This window comes from Mustela putorius, unplaced genomic scaffold (assembly GCF_011764305.1).
Source record: "Mustela putorius furo isolate JIRA1106 unplaced genomic scaffold, ASM1176430v1.1 tig00000832_pilon_pilon_pilon, whole genome shotgun sequence".
NCBI classification, from domain to species: Eukaryota; Metazoa; Chordata; class Mammalia; order Carnivora; family Mustelidae; genus Mustela; species Mustela putorius.
The window spans coordinates 1,658,970-1,674,190 of NW_025421491.1; the positions used below are offsets into that span (position 1 = coordinate 1,658,970).

Genomic DNA, 15,221 nt, shown 5'->3' on the forward strand with positions numbered 1-15,221 from the left:
CACACCTACAGAATCAATGAATTAGGCGATATTTTTGCTTTTATAAAAATATTGTATGTTGAAGTTTAAATATAGGATTACTATAAATGTTAACCATATTAAATCAATCTGTTTACTCTCAAATGCATGTTATAAAGGAGATGTGTTCCTGGAAACAGGTCTATATTTTTAAAGCGCATTATTGCCAGTTTATCTGTTCTGTACAAGGCTGAGGTGGTCTTGCATCCTTTGGCCACTGTCAGCTTGGTAGTTGAGGAAGCCCGTCTTACGTAAACCAGGAAATAGGACCTTTCCATTGTCCCTGTTGCCTCTTAAAGATTCATCTGAACCGGATTCTTTTGTTATAATAAGATGCTCTGAACCCGTTTCCCATTTTTCTAGTGATATTTAAAATTTTGGCATTGGCCTCTGGAGCTTAAAGAGAGGTACTCTAATGTGCCGCACTGAACTCTCTAACAGAGTAAAACAGTGGTCATTTTAAAGGCTGGTGGGAAAGTAGTTTGAGTGTATCTCTGTGTGGTATCTCTATGAAAAGGGCAGTAACTTGGGTACATACATTTTATGTTGAGTTATGGTCCACAAATGTAGGGACTAATTTCTTTTAAAAGTGAGAGAAAGGACGTATCTTAGGTGCTTTTGTTGCCCTGCTGTTGGGCATACCACAGTGTTTACTAAGTGATAGGAATAATGTTGGCCATTGTGAATTCATTTAGATCTGAAACGGAGGATAGGTTCTGTATATGTTCATTGGGGTTTCAAGGCGAGTCTGAAGAGTGTGTGAAGAGACAAGGTCTTTGCCTCGTTTGTCCATTTCATAAATTCTACCTTTTTACTGTGGTATTTAGAGTATTTTACCTTTAGACCCGACATGTGGAAGCTCACTGCGTTCACATTTTTCCCAACTGCCAAAGTGATTGACTTTAAATTGTGGTGGCTATTGGGGAACCACGAGAGGTTAATAAGATCCAAATCAGAAATGAAGAACGCACTCATTTTAATGAAGTTAAATATTTAATGTTAGAATATTTATCACCTGTCAAAATAGATATAGTAATTTCAGCATATTTAACTATGTGTATTTTATCCCATTTAATCTCAACAAGAGGCAGGTATTATCTCATTTCTGGGGCACACATCCAAGGTCATTCCTAAGTGAGATTATATTTCACCAAACATACTTCTTTTTAAGCATGTGAAAGAAGGTGTGTCTAAGTAAATACCAAAGCTGGTGAGTTTTCATGTTGAAAGTTATAAACCGCTGTATATGTATTTTCAGTTCTACTCTGTTTAGTCCTTAAGTCTGACAGAATTCTATCGGACCACATATTGCGAGGAGCAGAAACTGAAGTTAGAAACTCATACAAAAAATTTGGGAGGGAGCAGTACTTGTTAAATGTTTGCTGAGCCAGAACCACATTGGAGGAAGGAAGTGGTTCAAACTGACGTTGGGGGGCGTGGGGAATACTTAAAGTATGGGGTTTGCTCTTGAGTTTTTTTTACCTGTGTCACCCAAACGTTTCTGTGAACCATTGCTGATCAAGAGTCCTAACCCATAATTTGCTCAAAGGCCTTTCTGCGGTACATGAGGAAATAGTACATATTCTAACCTCTGGAACAATTTCCAGTGTTAGTGTTACAGTAACAGGAGTTAACTCCCATTGGTCATATAGTATATTTGCCTTGTGATGTTGATATTTGCAAAGAAATAGATGATGCCTTTCTGTTATTAAGTGGTGAACTGAGACATGCATACTGCTTGCCAGATCATTCTAAATGATGGATTGTTGAATTTGTATGACTTAACACCAAAACATGAGCAAAGCCTCATGTAAATGGGAAATAAAACCAGTAAGTCCTCAGCGCTGTCAACAGCACCAACTTCATCCATCTTGTTGCCTTAGGAAGAATGAGTAGATGAAGAATGGCTGAACTTTGAGCATACTTCATCACTGGGGCCTAGCAAGAACCTGTAAAATGAACTCTCCGCTGGTCTGTCAGTCTTTATAAGCATTACTGTACCATATAGTAAGGCATCCTAGCGACAAGGAATCAGAGCCCTCTCTCTTCAGTGGATTTTCTGGGCCCGTGACCCCCATTTGTTTCTAGTATTGACTTTAAAACGTAAAATTTCCTAAAAGTACACCTGAGCTGTTTAAAACGTAAAATTTCCTAAAAGTACACCTGAGCTGGCCTTTAGTTGGCTCAGATAGTTCAGCGCTTTCTCATTAGGCCTAGTACATTGTATTTCTCAAACGTTTTAAGTATTTTGAGTGTTTTAAGTATTTTCGCCAAAACAGCTGCTGGTGAAGACTATAAGAGACTTTCCAAAATGGGTAGACTGCAATTTCCTTTTCCAGCTGATTTTGACCTCTACCAGTATGAGACCCTAATCACCCGTACACTGGTTATATAGACCTGTAGTATCTCCATAGCATATATATATATATATATATATATATATATATATATATATATATAATGTAGTATCTGTAAGACTGCATCCCGTGGTTGTGACTGGGCAGACCCTCACATTGAGTTTCTCACAGGGTAGACTTGGCTGACAAACCACGCAAAACTGGAAGATTCTGGATTGAACTTCATTTTGATTGAAGCTCCACAGGAAACAGATGAAAATTAAATGCCATCTTCTGCATTGCTTTACATAATTTTTATTTTTACTTTCTCTTAGGTACTCAAGGAGTTGCGCCTGGTCCTGTAATTGGGCTCCAGGCACCATCCACTGGTCTTCTCGGTGCCCGACCTGGCCTGATCCCACTTCAGCGCCCTCCAGGAATGCCTCCACCTCACTTACAGAGGTTCCCTTTGATGCCACCTCGTCCCATGCCGCCGCATATGATGCACCGAGGTCCCCCTCCAGGACCGGGGGGCTTTGGAATGCCGCCACCTCATGGAATGAAAGGCCCCTTTCCACCACATGGCCCCTTTGTTCGGCCTGGCGGAATGCCAGGGCTCGGGGGCCCAGGGCCAGGCCCAGGGGGTCCTGAAGACAGAGATGGAAGGCAGCAGCAACCCCAGCCGCAGCAGCCCCCACCGCCGCAGCCCCAGCAGCCTCCACCCGCGCAGCAGCAGCAGCAGCAGCAGCAGCCGCCGCCGCAGCAGCAGCAGCCACCGCCTGCACAGCAACAACCACAGCCGTTTAGAAATGATAACAGGCAGCAGTTCAATTCAGGTAGAGACCAAGAGAGGTTTGGAAGAAGATCTTTTGGAAATAGGGTGGAAAATGACCGGGAACGGTATGGGAGCCGTAATGATGATAGAGATAATAGTAACCGTGAAAGGAGAGAGTGGGGAAGAAGGAGCCCTGACCGGGACAGGCACAGAGACTTGGAAGAGAGAAATAGACGCTCTAGTGGGCATCGAGACAGAGAGAGAGATTCTAGAGATAGAGAGTCTCGTAGAGATAAGGAAGAAAACCGAGGAAAGGAGAAGCCCGAGGTGACAGACAGGGCAGGTGGTAACAAAACCGCTGAACCTCCCATTAGCCAAGTGGGAACCGTAGACACTGTTTCAGAACTTGGTAAGGGGGAGTCTGAGTCGGCCGTTGTAAAACCTTCTGAAGAGCTACCTGCTGAGGCTACCTCATCCGTTGAACCCGAAAAGGATTCTGGCTCAGCAGCAGAGGCTCCTCGTTAGAGACTGGCATTTGTGGAATGTGACCGTGACACTTCCGGAGTGTAGAGCTTGAGGTGTACAGATGCTGTATTATATTGCTCCTGCTATACCGCAGCCCCGCAGTAGTTGGTGGGGAATTGTAAGCAATTTGATTGCTTCCCTTCTATTTAAAAATAGCCACAAAATAACAAAAAATACTGAAAATATGAATAAATATTACCCTTTTTGCTGTAACTTTTTAAAAGTTTTGACTTTAAAAAGTTTACAAATCGTAATTAGAAGTGCTCTCTATTTTTTTTTTTTTTAATTTAAGACAAGGTAACGGTGAAAGCTCCTCAAAACAATAGGGATGTTTTTAATAAACTCTATTTTCATAACAAACTTTAATGTGTGCTATTCTTCCTACACTGCATTAAGGTGGAAAAGGATTGTTCACCATCAAAGTTTGAGCTGTTAATACTGTACTGGAGTCTAAATTAGACTTGTTTATTTGATGGAAATAGACATCTTTATGTAGTTATTCTCACTTTCATTTGTACTATTTTTGAATTATAACATTTCAATCATAAGGTGTAAAGGGTTGTTTTCATGTTAACTGAAAAGCTTGTTAGTTCAGTTCAATCAAGGTTTTCTTTTTTGCCATTGGCTTTATGGTAAATGTTGCCCTAATTAACTTGTAAAGAGAAATTTTGCTGGGGGAAAAACTGGATCCCAAAGACCCGATTGTACTATAGAATTATCTGATTGCCTGGGTATTACTTACTAGAAGTAAGTTTGAGCGTTTCCTTACCGTCCCATTAAATTTTTCAGAAGGGTAAAAAAAAAAAAAAAATCAAGGTTAACATTTGCAACCTAAAAGCTTTCTGTCTTCTATGTTTAAGGACTTAAATGCAACCTATTGTTTCCTTATAAGCCTTGACTGTTGCCTTTCTTTACCATTTGTTAAACTCCCCTGCTGGGCAGAGGTAGACTGAACTTTTTGTCACATATAAGAACATATAAAGTATTTTCTCTTTTGCTTAAAATTGTTGGGATAACTAGAAAAGTAGATGTAGTTTATCCAAGAACTATTACGAGGAGACGTCCAAAGCCAAATCAAACCTGTATCTAAAATAATACAGAAAAGCGGTTCCATAAAACTGCTTTCCCCAGTGCCAAGGAAGAGACCTGTTGTTACACAATCCCAAGTGTTTATGGCCTTGTTGAGGCTTTTTTCCCTTAAATTACCTTTTAAACTGTTCTAGTTCTAGTGTGCTGAGCAGGTAGCTTTTTCTTTGCCCTCATCCCCAGGTAAAGCTGCTTTATTACTCTGGTTTTTAAATAGTGCTTTGCAGCAAGATCTCTGTTTCGACAGGGAGAATGTATCTAGGACACTGTTCATGTGTTCCTGGCTTGAGAAAATGAGAGAAAATCAGGCTGATATCTGCACCTGAATTTTAAGACTTGTCCTCCGTTTGATGTTGGCCCACCTGAGAGGTTTAAAAGTCCTAACTGAAACTGCTTCTGGAAAGAAATAGTACATCTGATTTAGTGTTCAGATTTCAAGGACTTAAAACCCCTATTTCCAATTTTAAGTATTGGAACCATCCTATATCCACATGACAACACCCCTCCCCTGAAGTACTACGTGGTAATGATCACACTTGAGGCTCACAAGCCAGGCCCTATATTTCAGTCTTATCCCACACACATACCACCAAGCAGTCTATTAGTGAAATCCGTTACGGTTTCTAAATTCTGACAGTGATTTTAACCACTTCTGTTCTTTTTATCACCAATTTTAAAACTGAGAACACTACAAAATTGTCCTTTTCCAAATTGGCTTTTCTTCTCCTAACCAATATCCTACATTTGGTAAAAGTATAGCATATATTTATGATCAATCAGAACTGTACCTTATTTCTGATTTCTCTATCAGAAATACTCTACAATTACCAATTGATAACTGTAATCCAGAGTCCAAAACCTCAATTAGGTTAACATTTCATTTAAAAGTAGTTTTTCATGGGTACATAGTTAAATATTTACAACAGGAGAACTACACCTAAACTTACTAATTGGATGCGTAAATTCTTAAGTACCCATAACCCACATTCAAACATTTCCTTGGTCCCATCTTAAAATGCTATGGTATTTTAAATGGCTAATTTGAAAGCAGACTGTGTCAACCTCTACTTTTATTATAAACTAAATAAATGTTTGTAGGTATATGAAACGTGGAATATGTGCCATTTTGGCAGGTAGATAAATTTACTCTTAGCTGAGGCTTACTATTCACAGTTTCACTAAAAGTTATCAAAGGGCTTTCTCAAACCATAACATTTACTTTTTAAAATAAACTTAAAATACTTTTTGAATCAAAATGCTAAGTAGCTAACCAGGGAAACCACCTTAATTTCCCTGAAGCTGACAAAGGATAGCTGTCCAACCAAGATTCAAATTGAGGTGTTAGCTAAAAATGACCAGCTGCTAGAAATTTAAACCCTCTTCCGTCATTCTAAACACTTTGAAAAGCAACCTCTATGAAACAGGTCGTATCTGTCAACACATTACTAACTGTTCCATTCGAGCGCTCTGTAGGAGTATCAAGAGCTAATTATTAGTAGAGTTTCAATTTGGATACTTGAACAGGTTCAAGATGCAGTGCCATATGGTGTATTTATTGCGGGCTTGAATGAGAATTGAAGAAATTCACACAATTTTTAAGTTTAATACCCACATATGATTATTAAGCCTGGCAAAATACAGAGATTGTTGAAACAGACATTTTAACTGAATAGGAGTTTTATAAAATTATATAAATCTTCCAAGTGATCATAAATCAGTTCTCATTACAGGTACTTTTTAAAGCAATTAAAAAGTCACACAAATTACACTCTTAAGGTTACAGTGTTTAATGTTTATCAAGTTAAATTTCTACAACTAGCAAGGTAACAGAGGAGCTACCAGGACTCAGATCACATCCTAGGGAATGTTTACTTGGCGATCCCAATGACACCACAAGCCAAACGACTCCCGGCGTTTCCCGTCTTTGTACTCTCTTCATTGCCACCTCTGCCCAAGTCATCTTGTTTCTCATGGACCTTTAAAAAGTTTTGAGAACATTAACATAGCACAATCAAGTAATTACCACCTATTCCCAACAATACCCAAAAGATTTTTAAGAACCACTTAATACTAGAAAAGACCATGTTAAAATAATCCTAGCATGGAAATACACTAATGTTTAATCTAGTGGTAAACAACAGAAACTACTATTCAAAGCTTTTTCTTTGTGATAGAGACTAAGTTCATTGTAAACACTAGGTAAGTGTTGCTATCTCTAAATGAAATACTAAAAACCCGGGACAAGTGTTACAAGCTGCCATGTGCCAGTTTGAATCCTCCACGAGAAATTTTAGTAGCCTGAGTTAATAACCTTCTTTCATAATAAACACTTTAGAAGAAAAAAAAAAAAGGAAAAGGAAAGTGAATTTTAAAAAACCCAAAAACGTGCCTCATGAACTACCAGTCTGTAAATAAGTATCTTCAACTATTTAAACAATAGTATTTTTAAATTGGCTCCTCAAACATTGATCAATGATTTTTCTGCTTCACAACCATAGCTGAAGAAAACTCTAGGGTCACCCGGAAGGAAAGGACTACAGAAGGTTAACTGTCCTCTGGGGCAGGCAACACAGAGCCCACACCACTTGGGGACTACGAGAACCAGATGCAGCTCCCGTGGGTAACTCAGGGCAATCGCTTCCCACAAGTTTAACAAATGGTGGTGACCTGCAAATATGAACAAATACCAATACTGAGGTCTGTCTCATTTGGACGTCACGAAATGTTCTGTTGAACTACAAGGGGGACACTCAATCACGGCAGGAAAATCCGGCCATTTTAAAACCAGACGGTGACAACTACTGTTTCTCCACGATACAGATCTAGTACGACCAAATGAAACCTACTTAATTACCACATCTCTGCAGAACAGTGTCACAACCAACCTACATCAACCTAATTCACCTTCACTGTGATCATCAAAGTAATTGCTTTTCTTAATCTGGACTGAAGGTACAATGTGCGTGGATCCTTAGAAACCAGGAATAATAATCATGAATCCATGGAAAGATACATGTCTGTGTATTAGAAGAAATGGTATGCACATCCTAGCATACAAAAACTCACCACCATTGTGCGGCCAATGATGGAATAGTCTCCTGAGAGTGAGATCAGAGAATCTTCCATGGACACAATGGCCACGCCATCCTTGCCAGCAGTCACATTGCCCAGGTCTCCAACATGCCTAACAGGGAAAGAGTCATCAGGAACTGGGGCTGACTTCCATTTAACATCAGGCTAGTTGGTGAACTAAGTTAATGACTGAGTCATACATAAGGGTAGGTATGGTATGTATCAAACAGGACCCACTCTTCCAGATCGACAGAATTTTGGGACATACAAACTAGAAACAACTGACATTCTAGACACGCTGCTCTTCAAAGCTTCCAATCTACAAGGTAATGCTATGGGCAGAACTGCGGGATGGGGACACATCTCTGATTTCAGAGGTAAAGTACTGAAGGGGAAACTTGAAGTTACTGAGTTACACCTGTTAATTCTTGGCCTGGCTAAGAATGCTATGCCTCAGGCCTGTTATAAAAATAAATTCAGCCCTGTCCTTAAATTTAATATTTTCCTGAAAGGCTCTCAGGAAACACATGCAAATGGACTCACTGAATTTTCAGTATCAAATTTTTACCTACAAGGCTTCCTATGTTTCACAATGATGGTTTATGTTGCTGGTGGTTGACGTACTGTTACTCATGACATTTCCTGTATTAGTTCCCTCTGGCACTTGTATCAGTTCTATATTCAATAAATGCTACAAAACCAAATCAAGTCCCCATGTGTCAATTCCTCAGCCCAGAGAGTAAGCTGCTCTAGTACCTGGGGCAAAGGGGTTACTTGGTGGGGGCAACAAATTCAAGAGCAGAGGTGGGAAGGCCTACTCAGTGATGTCAGCATGCAATCTGCAAGTAGATACCCGTCCTGACCCCAACAAGCCATCGCCAAAATTTTAGTTAAGAGTTAAAGCACTTCGTCACTCACCTCTCTTGGTCTTTCGGCCCACCGTGATTTTTGGATAGAGGATTAAAGTGAGGACCTGCGCTGGTACAGCCTATTTACCAAAAACAAAAAGGTAGCCAAATTAGGAATCAGAATTTCAAAACAAATTCTAAAAAGAAACTGGTCATTGCTAAAACCTCAAATACAGAAAATGCTGACCTACATCATGACTTCTAGGTTCATAAAGAGAGAAAGCAACACCTCAGTATAAACAAAATAGGTGAGCAGTAGAAACAAGTTCTAACTACTCTGTAACACCATTAAAGGTAATATCCTTCTCTGGGCTTTGATCTCCTCACTGCCCTGTAAAACAACAGGGCAGGACGTGATCATCATGGTTCTTCTATTATTAAAATCCCATGATTAGGATCCTGTGAGGTGGCATACCGTACCTACAAGAAGCTGACCACCCCAGCAACATACAACCAGCAACCACTGTGTCAGTGCCCTTTACTTGGGGCAAGCAGACTGGACACGGCACCTTAGAGCTACGAGCCCAGGCTGTTGCCTCACAGAACTCCACAGAGTGCCATTCAGAATAGTCTGTGAAAATGGCGCTCCTGTGCCTCACGGAAAGCCAATCTCACAGACGACATCATCAATGCAGAAGGCTCGTTAGTGACAGGCTTTCTTCACTTGGCAGGTGACGGAGTTTCCATGGCTTACAGCTTCTACCCAGCATCCCCAGAGAGAAGACACACAGGTCACAGGAAGTAGCACGGTAAATCAAAGACACAGGGCAAATGCCACCCAACACAAAGTGGTTTAAAAAAAAAAGCAACCTGAGGAATTTTAATTGTCGAACTGGCTCAAAGCTGGTCATTAAATCACAATTTTTATAGGAACCAAATTACAGAACAGAAAAACAAATCCAGCAAGACGAATAAATCAAGTTCTCATCATAAAAAGTAAACACTGAGTTCACGTTACTCGAATATGGTAAAAGATGACTAAATGCATATAAGCTTTTGTTAACTTGCTTCTAATCCCAAAGTGAGAAAACGAAACTCAAACAAAAACACCAACAGTTTACAATATTTGTTCAGACTGTATCTTACTTCTGTCCTACTAAGGTTCTTGTGTTGGAGGTACAAGCTACTCTTACAGGTAATGCCAATAAACGCAGACCCGGTGCTGGCAGCACCCACCCTCAACCCAGCTCACAAAGGCCTGAGATTACTATGGAAGGTAAGAGTAGCTTAATTTTTTGTTTTCTTAAAAAATACCTGAGGGCATCTGGGTGGCTCAGGTCATGATCTCAGGGCCCTGGGATCGAGTCCCACATCGGGCTCTCTGCTTGGCAGGGAGCCTGCTTCCTCCTCTCTCTCTCTGCCTGCCTGTCTGCCTACTTGCGATCTCTGTCAAATAAACAAATACATCTTAAAAAAAAAAAAATACTTGAAGCTCTCATAATCAAGGTATAATCATGATTAAAAAAAAAAAATCAACAACTTGGGGCACCTGGGTGGCTCAGTGTGTTAAAGCCTTCAGCTCAGGTCATGATGCGGGGTCCTGGGATCAAGCCCCAAGTCGGGCTCTCTGCTCAGCAGGAAGCCTGCTTCCCCCTCTCTGCCTACTTGTGATCTCTTTGTGTCAAATAAATAAATAAAATCTTAAAAAAAAAATCAACTTCTTGGGGTGCCTGGGTGGCTCAGTGGGTTAAAGCCTCTACCTTCAGCTCAGGTGATGATCTCAGGGTCCTGGGATCGAGTCCCACATTGGGCTCTCTGCTCAGCAGGGAGCCTGCTTCCTCCTCTCTCTCTGCCTACTTGTGATCTCTGTCAAATAAATAAATAAAAATCTTAAAAAAAAAAAAAAAAAATCAACTTCTTCCCCTTCCTTTCCACACTTAAGAATCAGTTTTGCGAGTCATTTCCCTAAGGCTGACCATAGTAATCCTATTGACTTTTTTTCTCTGCATGTTGAGGGTTTTTAATGTTTAGGGGTAGCTCTACCCAGTCTCACTTATCTTACTAGCTGAAACAAGTAGCCACTAGATCAAAACAACACCCACCTTGTGTATTATCTCCAAACTGATGGACGTGGAATCCATGCTCGCCTTCAGTCAATCCTGTAATGGTTCCTGACACCTCAACGGGCCCCTTTCCCTTTAGTCAAAGAAAAGTGCAAAAAGTTTGAGAGAGCAAGTGCTTCTGAACAAAGAAAAGAGTTGAATAATCTTTACCAATCACAGGGAAGTGGAAGGAACACGGACATGGGAGTCAAAAGATCTGTCCAAATCCCAGGCCCACCAATTTCTAGCAAGCTATTTAACTGTTCTAAGGCTGGGGACCAACACAAGGGAGATGTGACCTTGTTCTAACACTCACAGCCCAGGAGCCCTACAGCCAGCATCACAATTAATAGCCAAGAAAACGCACTTAGCTGAATGGCAAGTGAGCACTAAAATGGTGGATTTGTGGATGTTGTAGGGTTTGACTCTCTTACAACGGACACCATATCCACACAGAATATAGCTATTTATATGAATAAGTTCATGACTTTTGTAAATACTTTTTTGAATACATTTGCACCTGCTGAATATATGAGTATGTATCAAACTTGTTGACCCAAATGTTGGCAGCACATGACAACACGTCATTTTCTTCATGCACACACTCTTCCATACAGCAAGCATTCAGATTCGCCACCCAAAAAAAAAGAAAAGAAAAAGACACCCTGGAAACGTCCAACAGGTTACCCTAGGATCCCGGTTCTCCACTCTCTCACTAGGGGTATTTACCTGTCTCCAGCATAGCTATTTTTTATTAATAGCCAGAAAATATCCTATCCCACTTTCCCGGGGGACTGATTCTGGTCTAAGCCAAGTTACTGTTTCCTAAAGTCATTTTAGGCCCTCAAACCTAGAAAACCACCTCCCCACTTGAGACCGAAAAGAAAGGGCAGTTAAAAACACTACAGCAGGGGCGCCTGGGTGGCTCAGTGGGTTAAAGCCTCTGCCTTTGGCTCAGGGCGTGATCCCAGGATCCTGGGATCAAGCCCCACATCAGGCTCTCTGCTCAGCGGGAAGCCTGCTTCCTCCTCTCTCTCTGCCTGCCTCTCTACCTACTTGTAATCTCTCTGTCAAATAAATAAAATCTTTAAAAAAAATTAAAAAAACCAAACTACAGCAGCACACCGCTATCTCCGTGAAAGCAATGGTGATAGGTAACAGTGCTGCAGGGCTGCATACAGAAATAAAGACCTTTTGCAGCTAAGAGATCTTAGGAACAAAAATAAAACACAAGTAGTATCCATACCACACAGTTATACACATGATGGTGTCTTTTTTTTTTTTTTTTAAATAGCCAAGGCCAACAGTTATAAGAGGTGTTAGCCTCCGTGGCTCAAGAAAGTAGTATGTCAACTTCTGCCCTTCTTTGCTTTTCTTTGAGAACAGACTAGGATTCTTCTAAGCTGTAGCTCTGGAAAAACTAAAACGTGAACGTTAGTCCCTCAAATGCACTGTGTTACCGACAGCACAGAGACAAAAGGGCAGGTTCTTCCAAGTTGCCATTAATGGGTAATACACAGAGCACACATGAGCGTTTCAACAGTCAGCGACCTGGGTGCCACCCTATAGGGCCAGACAGTTACCTTAACTGACTGAAACAGGTCAGGGAAGCAAAAAGCATAAACTCATCCTGCAGGGTGCTGTCCTGACCTAATAAGGGCTCAGTGTGGCTTCCCTTTTTCAAGAGAAGCTAGTAATTTGGTCTTATAGGTCAAACTTCTGATTTTTAGAAATTGGAAATGAATCCAAAATTTTAAACACTATACACCAAACAAATACAGTTTATTTTCAATTTAACATTCCTGCATATCCGTAGAGCTGTAATGCTTAACTACACTAGGTACAAACAGCACCACCAAAATGAAGTTTGGAACTTAGAAAAAGAGGGAGCCCCACAAGAGACTCAGGGAAGATGGAAAAAACTCGGTTATGTATGGATTCACAGCTTGACTTCTGAAGGTAACACCCATGCCATTTCTACAAGGCCAAAGGAAAGGTATTCCACAGAGGCTTCTGAGATTTTTTAGTACTGGCAGAATTACAAAGCGAAGAAGAAGAGTGAAACAAAGTCTGGCAAGTGAAAACAGCAAAATTTTAGTCAATGACAAAGCCTTTTTCCAGAAAATTTGGAAACCACTTAAAGGAAAAAATCAAGCTCCCTCGCATAAATTTCAAAGATTACTTTTCCCGTCCTCTCACATTTTTGCATGCCACTTTAAAGATTAAATCTCAGCACCTGGGTGGCTCAGTCATTAAGCATCTGCCTTCAGTTCACGTCAGGATCCCAGAGTTCTGGGATCGAGCCCAGCATCAGGGCTCCCAGCTCAGCGGGAAACCTGCTTCTCCCTCTCTCCCTGTCTCTGTCAAATAAATAAACAAAAAAGTCTTAAAAGAAATATTAAATCTCATTCATGTATTAAGCATTGTTATGATTATCAAGCCAAGTACAACAGACAATTTTCCATCAGTTCCTAACCTCACTAAGATTTGGGGAACAAGTCTTACCACAAGCACGTTCCTTGTAAAACATGTGTTTTGCAATATTATTAATGAGCACTTTTGTATAGTTTATTCTTTGACCATTTCAGTAATGGGCCTATTGGTAGAGCAATTTCAAAAACCACTTTACAGAGATTTTGGTTAAATGAACGCTCCAACAACAGAGTTAAGTGAACTCCACATCTCCTGCCTTCCAACTCCTAAAAACCCCATCCACTTCCCTCTACCAACAGTTCTCAATTCTTGGTGCAAATCAGTACTACTGTGGAAACTTTGAAAACAGCGAAGCTCAGACTGCACCCCAACAGATTTTGATAAAACTAATCTGGAGTTGGCCCCAGAAATCAACACTTTTTAAAAAGCTCCCCAAACAAGCCTACTATACACCCAGGGTTTAAAAAAACAAACAACAACAACAACAAAAAAAAATCACAGGTCTGGAAAACAACCAACAGGGGAGTCCATTAGCTCTCTTGCTTCTGGAGCTTTGCAGGTGGAAAAGGAGCTTTGTCCAAGGCCATTTTCTCTGCCTTTACAGCCTGACCATGACCCAGAGCAAGGGTCAGCAAACTTTTCTGTAAGGGGCCACACAAGGTCTCTGCCCTGTTCAAGTCTAAAAACAAACCGAGACCAGCCTTGAAAATTCCCTGATCAGACAAAACCAATTTAGTCACACAAGCATAGCTTAACTGGCTTATTTTGTAAGACTAACTTGACCTGGGTCATTTCTTATTTATGCCTCTGAAAATCCTAAGCAAAAGGTCAAACTGTTTGCATCCCAAGGCCGGTCTTTGGTAAACACTAACCAATTTCTTATTCTTATTTAAGAAAACTGTGGTGACCCATGACTGTGAAAAATAGTCCAGTCCCTGCCTTCTCACTCTGTAAGCTGCTTCTCGGCAATACACCCCCTCATTCCATGGTTTGGTCTGAGCGCTCCCGGGTCCCGACTACCTCCCGGCGTGTGCACAATAAAGCTTTTACTAATTACTACCTCAGGGACTCAAGGGTTTCATCTCGGACTTGTCAGTCGCATGATTCTTGTTTTTCAGGACCTTCTGAACGAACCGTGCACCGGACACCCTCTTAGCTCCGGGGCGGCACAACACCCGCCCCGGCACCGGCACCGGCTGTGCCCGCAGGCTGCAAGCTGCAGACCCCTGGGCGGAAAGGAAGCCCCGAAGTGGGGTTACGGATGCGACCGAGCCCAGGTGGCCCCGCCGCACTCCCCACCCCCGCCCCGGACGTCAAGGGCGGGCCAGGCCCGAGACTGCGCAACTCCGTGTCCTGGAGCCTCAGGACCCAGAAAACGACCCCGCAAGGAAGGGCCACAGCCGCCTCAAGCACCTCCTCCGCCCGACCTACAGACGCCGGGGCGGCGGCCCAGGCCCGCGGGCCAGCCAGCCTCCGCCCTCCCCTCCGGGCCCGCTCTCTGAGCTCCCCCCCACCCACCGCCCCGCTAGGGTCAGCCACGGCTCCTTCCCTGCACCCCCGCCCAGGCCTCGCCACGCACCGCCGCCCCCGCCGGGCCCGCCCGGTGACTCAGCACTCGGCCGCCACACCGCCGCGGGGCAGAGGCCTCCCGCGGCGCGAACCCGCAAACCCCGCGCGGCGGGGGCGTGACGAGGGCGGCCCGAGGGCCCGCCGGCCGCCGCTCCGGGGCACAGGTGCGCGGGCACCGCCTCGCCGCTGGCCTCCGCCCCAGCCCTTGCCTTCTGCACGAAGTGGATGGTGCCCTCCACCGGGCCCTGGCCCTTCAACACGCACACGGCCTTCATCTCCATGACTCGCGAGGGAGCGCTCCGGTCCGGGCTCCGAGGGCGGCAGGGACCCCGAGGACAACGCAGGACGCCGCAGGAGACGCCGACGCAAACCGAGGTGGTCGCGCCGCGCTCTTATAGGCCGGCGCTCCGCGCCCCGCCCACCCTGGCCCGGAACCAATCGCCGCCCGCGCGCTCAG

At 42.9% G+C, this 15,221-nt stretch overlaps 2 protein-coding genes across 4 annotated transcripts in view; one reads left to right on the forward strand and one right to left on the reverse strand.

The window, feature by feature from the left end:
- SCAF4 (SR-related CTD associated factor 4) overlaps positions 1 to 4,014 on the forward strand; it is a 67,212-nt gene extending 63,198 nt beyond the window's left edge. For all 3 annotated transcript variants that reach the window (XM_045085157.1, XM_004757496.3, XM_004757497.3), the window contains exon 20: positions 2,690 to 4,014. In XM_045085157.1, coding sequence (XP_044941092.1) covers positions 2,690 to 3,654 — 965 coding nt within the window. In that variant the 3' untranslated portion in view covers positions 3,655 to 4,014. The remainder of the gene's footprint in view (positions 1 to 2,689) is intronic.
- Positions 4,015 to 6,511: 2,497 nt separating this feature from the next.
- Positions 6,512 to 15,155, reverse strand: SOD1 (superoxide dismutase 1). The gene is made up of 5 exons (XM_013058840.2): positions 14,974 to 15,155; positions 10,763 to 10,856; positions 8,731 to 8,800; positions 7,807 to 7,924; positions 6,512 to 6,716 (listed from the first exon to the last, which is right to left on the reverse strand). Exons 1-5 carry the CDS (start codon positions 15,043 to 15,045, stop codon positions 6,609 to 6,611), a joined length of 462 nt encoding a protein of 153 aa, XP_012914294.1. The 5' UTR covers positions 15,046 to 15,155; the 3' UTR covers positions 6,512 to 6,608.
- Between the last annotated feature and the right edge of the window lie 66 nt (positions 15,156 to 15,221).